General features: G+C 44.8%; 1 protein-coding gene across 1 annotated transcript; it reads left to right on the forward strand.

Annotated features, from left to right (window-relative positions):
- Window positions 1,072-4,670, forward strand: LOC110430425. Its single transcript, XM_021448101.1, has 5 exons — window positions 1,072-1,191; window positions 1,279-1,674; window positions 1,777-1,942; window positions 2,029-2,656; window positions 4,625-4,670. The coding sequence occupies exons 1-5, from the start codon at window positions 1,072-1,074 to the stop codon at window positions 4,668-4,670; spliced, it is 1,356 nt and encodes a 451-aa protein (XP_021303776.1).

Consider the following 5,781-nt stretch of genomic DNA (forward strand, 5'->3'; position numbering starts at 1 on the left):
TCTAACTCTAGTTATATTGATTAGATGTTCTACTAACAATTCTTTGCATAGTTATATAAGATAAATGCCGGCTCAAATAGTTGTTCTTTATTTCTTTTATTTCCTTATTTTCTCTTTATTCCTTGAGGTTGCCCCGATGAGTGTGTCCACTATCCATATTTTAAGAGCCTGCCGTGACCCCTGATTAGACTATGTCTACCTATGCATCTCAATAAGTGATCATGCTACAAACCAAGCTAGATGCATTTGTTATGCCCTCCTACAGGATTAAATACGATAACCCTTGAATACTCACGGGTTGAAATGCTACAATGATAGTTCTGTTCGCTTGCAGTTTTATTCTTTATATTCATGAACAATTGATTGGCGTACCTAAGTACCTTTACTTAAGATTGTAAACTCTGTGCATTTATCTGGCTCTGTGCTACATCTTTGCATATCGTAAGTAAGGATCGTTTGGATGGCCAATCCGGCATTCCTAATTATTGTTACCAGACTACACTGCTAAGGTCGGCACCGTTAAAGGCCTTGGGTTATCTATCTGACGTAACAATAGTTATGGTATACCAACACCCAACATTTCTGGTGCCATTGCTAATGATGGATTTATAGTCTATCTTTAGTAGTGACGCTAAGAAATGCCAACTAGCATTTCTAGCGCCGTTGGCGGGGAGGGCAAAGAACAATGCAAACATCTAGCTTTGGCATTTAGCATTGATTACAAAATAAGCATGGGTAGCCATAGTTTAAGCAGGAAATCTTTGCTATTTTCTTCCTCTTTTTATTGGAATGAAAATAGGATAGTGTATGAGCGGTTTCAACTTGTCGACAAACTTCAACAGCAATCCGGAGGCACTCCTAAGGAAGAAAAGGACTCGCACCATCTGTTTCAACCACCATGGCCACGTCACTCCGTAGTTTAAGCAGGAAATCTTTGCTATTTTCTTCCTCTTTTTATTGGAATGAAAATAGGATAGTGTATGAGCGGTTTCAACTTGTCGACAAACTTCAACAGCAATCCGGAGGCACTCCTAAGGAAGAAAAGGACTCGCACCATCTGTTTCAACCACCATGGCCACGTCACTCCGTGACTATTCAACCCCCACTGTTGCCAACGTGCCCATTGGGTCCGCAGTCAACACTGGGAATGGAAACTTCGAGCTTCGCACTGGCCTACTCACGATGGTGCAGGCAAACTAGTTCTGTGGTTTGCCAAGTGAGGACGCAAACGCGCATCTACAGAACTTCCTTGAGCTATGCTAAACCATCATCATCAAGGATGTCGCACCTGAAAGTGTCAAGCTCCGCTTGTTTCCCTTCTCCCTCTCGGGGAAGGTGAAGCAATGGTTCTACCAGAGCAAGGAAGCTGTCAACACATGGGACAAATGTTCCACAGCGTTCCTCGTGAAATTTTTCCCCATGAGCAAAACAAATGCTCTGAGGGGAAAGATATCAAACTTCCAGCAGACTTCACTCGAATCCATTCGTGAGGCTTGGGAAAGGCTCCAGGAATACATCCGGGCCTGCCCCCACCACGGGATGGAAGATTGGCTCATGCTTCAGAATTTCTACGAGGGTCTCACGCCCATGTCTAAGGGGCATGTCGATGCCGCTACTGGAGGCGCGTTCCTCTCCCTGACCATCGAGAATGCTACGACATTAATTGAGAAGATGGTAGCCAACCAGAGTTGGGGAGAGGGACGCAAAACACAAAAAGGCATGCATACCGTGAAGGAGACGGATATGCTTGCCGCAAAAATAGACCTACTAATGAAGAGATTGGACGGACATGCCACTGATCCTACCACCGGCACTATCCAAGCCATCGACTCACGCATGACGTGTAAGGAATGTGGGAATGTTGGCCACATGGGGATCAATTGCCCTAGTACCCAGGAGGATGCATCGTTCATCAACAACGGGTTCCGCCAACAACAGCAAGGTAATGGGTGGAACAACCAGAACCGCCCCCAAGGTAATTACTACAGTTTTAATCCTCCCAGCCTTCGCTGAAAAATCTTGTGCTAGGTCAAGCCAAAATCAATGAAAATCTTGTTAAAAAGCTTTCTGAAAATGATCAAATGTTTGTCAACATAAATACAAAGCGTGATGGCCTGACCCTTTCTGTTAGAGATCAGTTAGCTTTTAATAAGAAGATCGAGTCAAAAGTAGCTCAGCTTGCTTCTGTTGCTAAAGCTGTTGTTTCTCCTCATTCTGTGGAAAATGTAAATGCGGTGACCACGAGAGGGGGTAAGACCACTCATGATCCCCCTTATCCTAACCATAAGATAGGAAGGGCGCCACGGCAACAGGAGGGAACACAGGTAGAAGGGTTGGCTCAACCATCAGAAGAATCCATAGAAGACGAGCCGACCCCAAACAACTATGGGGACACCACGATGCTACCCTTTCCCACACGAGAAAGGAGGAAGAAGAAGGACGAAAATGAACAGTTGATCCGCTTCGTGGAAATGGTCGAAAAGACGCACGTCAGTGTACTGTTGATGGATGTCTTGCATATTCCGTCCTACTCCAAGTTCATCAAGGACATCATCAACAAGGAGCGACCATTGCCGTCCACTGAAGTTGTCAAGCTGATAGAAGAATGTAGCGCAGCTATACTCAATGAGCTGCCTAAGAAGAAGCAGGATCTTGGGTGCCCCACAATCTCTTGCTCAATTGGGGCCCAGCAATTCGACCACGCTCTATTTGATTTGGGGGCTGTTGGAAGTCATTATAGACCAATCATAAACTACCAACTTGGTCCAAAAGGAGAAGAAGCAATCATATTATATACACACATGCATTTGATTACTAACAAGTTCCACTTCTACCATAGTGATTATATTTTGCAGAAATTATAGTGCAACAAGTGGAAATGTGCCATACCAAGAAGAAATCACAAAGTACCAAAAGACATATTCAAAAATGTGCAAACCAAGAAAATATAGAAAGGCCCGAACAATGCAGAACTGGGCCTGATCATAACCATGGGAGAGATCTAGGCCCAGAGCCAAACCGACCACGTGAAGGTGGTGGCCAGAGGGACCCACCCAGGGTGCGGCCACACCCTAGGGCGGGCGCACCCCTGGAGGCAGCAAACCGGGCCCATCTTTCTTAGGCGGTTGCATGCCGCCATGCATAGGATGGTTTCACCTACTTCCAAATTTAGATGCAATGAACCGTCCTAGTTCCACTATAAAAAGAGAGGCACTCCCCCCTTTTCAACACACACATCATTTTGGAGTCAATTTACCTCACACCTCTCACTTGTATCTTTAGTCTAGATTCGTAGTAGACCAAGGCAAGAGCTAGCAAGGAGAGCTAGTCTTCTTGGAAGAAAGCATCTTCTTGGTATGAATAATATTCAATCCTCTTCCATGAACAAGTTCTATTCATCTTTATATGATTATGCATATGAACTAGAGTATGGTTGTGTTCTTATCATGTTCATAGTTTATGAACTAGGTCTTAGTTCTTGTGCTATGTTCTTGATATTTTCATCATTGTTCTTCATTGTTCATCAGATCAGTATGACTAGGATTAGAATTAGGAATGGGATGATGGTTCACTATGCTGTGATGGTTGCTCTTAGCTTAGCCTGTCACTCCGAAGGGGTGGGGCCCATGGGAGTTAGGAGTTGTTTCCAATTACATGAACATGGTGTTCAGGTATGCAGGAATCGTGGATGTGTGGTATCATTCGGGTAGAGGGGTAGGTGGCAGGGTAGTGACAGCTCTGTCATCCTTTGCATTCCCCCACAATCAGGTATTCCGATAGGAGTTCTGTAAAGTCTCTATCAGCTGGGTATCGAGCTGCAGGTATCTCCCCTCATCTCAGGCTTAGTTCTAACTCTATTTATTGCTAATTAGATGATCCGCTAACAGTTTTATGCATAGTTATATGTGACCCATGCTTGCTCAAGTAGATTTATTTCTTTATTCCTTATTTATTATTTCTCTTCTATTTTATCCTTGAGGTTGATCCAATGTGTGTCCACTATCTTGAATATCATGTTTATTCTTGTTTACTCTATGTCTACCAAGCATTCAATAAGTAATCATGTTTACACCATGTTTCATCCCTTTGCCTTCCTACAGGAATTATAAATTCGACACCCTTGCATACAAACGTGTTGAAATGCTACAATGATAGTTCTATCTGCTTGCAGCTATATTACTTCTTCATTCATGAACTATCCATTGGCGTACCTAAGTATCATTACTTAAGATTGTAATCCTTATGCACTTTCAAGCATAGTGCCACAGCTTTGCATATCGCAAGTAAGGATGGTTAGGAAGGCCAATCTAGCATTCCTAATTATTGTTACCAGACTGCACTGCTAAGGCCGGCGCCCTTGAGTTGCCTTGGGTTATCTCTCTGATGTAGCGATAGTTACGGTATGCCAACACCCGACATTTCTGGTGCCATTGCTAAGGATGGATCTAATGGTCTATTTTTAGTAGTGATGCTAAGAAATGCCAAAAAGCATTTCTAGCGTCGTTGTCGGGGAAGGCAAAAATCATACTGGCATAAACATTGATTGCATAATAAGCATTGGTAGCCATAGATTAAGCAGGATAACTTTTCTGCTTTATTCCTCTTTTTATTGGAATGAAAACAGGATAGTGTATGAGCGGTTTCAACTTGCCGGCAAACGTCCACAGTGATCTAGAAACACTCCTAAGGAAGTGAATGGTTCTTACCGTCTCTTCTTCTGCTATGCAACCGGCAAGCGAATCAACCGTTCCAGCACCAACCACACCAATCGCTATGGCCAAGACACTCCATGACTACTCCACTCCCGCTGTTGCCAACGTGCCGACTAGGCTCGCTATCAATATGGGGAATGGAAGCTTCGAGATCCACACTGGCCTCATCTCTATGGTGCAGGCAAGCCAATTCTATGGCCTGCCAAGCAAGGATGCCAACGCCCACCTTCAGAACTTCCTTGAGCTGTGCGACACCGTCGTCATCAAGGACGTCACGCATAACAGCATCAGGCTCCGTCTGTTTCCCTTTTCCCTCGTCGGAAGGCGAAACAATGGTTTTATCAGAACAAGGAAGCTGTTGACACTTGGGAAAAGTGCTCCACGGCATTCATCGCCAAGTTCTTCCCCATGAGCAGGACCAGTGCTCTGAGGGGGAAGATCTCTAACTTCCTGTAGTCTTCACTTGAGTCCATGCCCAAAGCATGGGAGAGGCTCTAGGAGTACATCCGGGCCTGTCCTCATCATGGAATGGAAGACTGGCTTGTGCTCCAGAACCTCTAAGAAGGGCTCACAGCCATGTCAAAGGGGCACGTAGATGCCGCAGTTGGAGGTGCATTCCTTTCTCTCACCATTAATGAAGCTACTGCCCTCATCGAGAAGATGGTGGCAAATCAAAGTTGGGGATAAGGAAGGAAAACACAAAAAGGCTCGCAATCTGTGAAGGAGGCAGATGTGCTTGCCGCAAAAACAGACTTGTTGCTGCAAAGGATGGACGGACAAGTTGCAAATCCCAACATGGGCACCGTCCAAGTAGTGAACTCACACACATCATGTGAAGTTTGTGGTGATGATGGCCATTCGGGGAACAATTGCCCCGAAACCCAAGAAGAAGCAACATATGTCAACAATGGGTTTCGGCCACCACAGCAAGGTAACAATGGGTAGAACAATCAGCACCGCCCGTAGGGTAATTTCTTCAATCAGCCTCCTTGAAAGATCTGGTCATAGGGCAAGCTGAAATCAACGAGAATCTGACCAAGAAGCTGTCCTACAATGACAAGATCATTGA

Source organism: Sorghum bicolor, chromosome 9, assembly GCF_000003195.3.
Source record: "Sorghum bicolor cultivar BTx623 chromosome 9, Sorghum_bicolor_NCBIv3, whole genome shotgun sequence".
Classification (NCBI taxonomy): Eukaryota; Viridiplantae; Streptophyta; class Magnoliopsida; order Poales; family Poaceae; genus Sorghum; species Sorghum bicolor.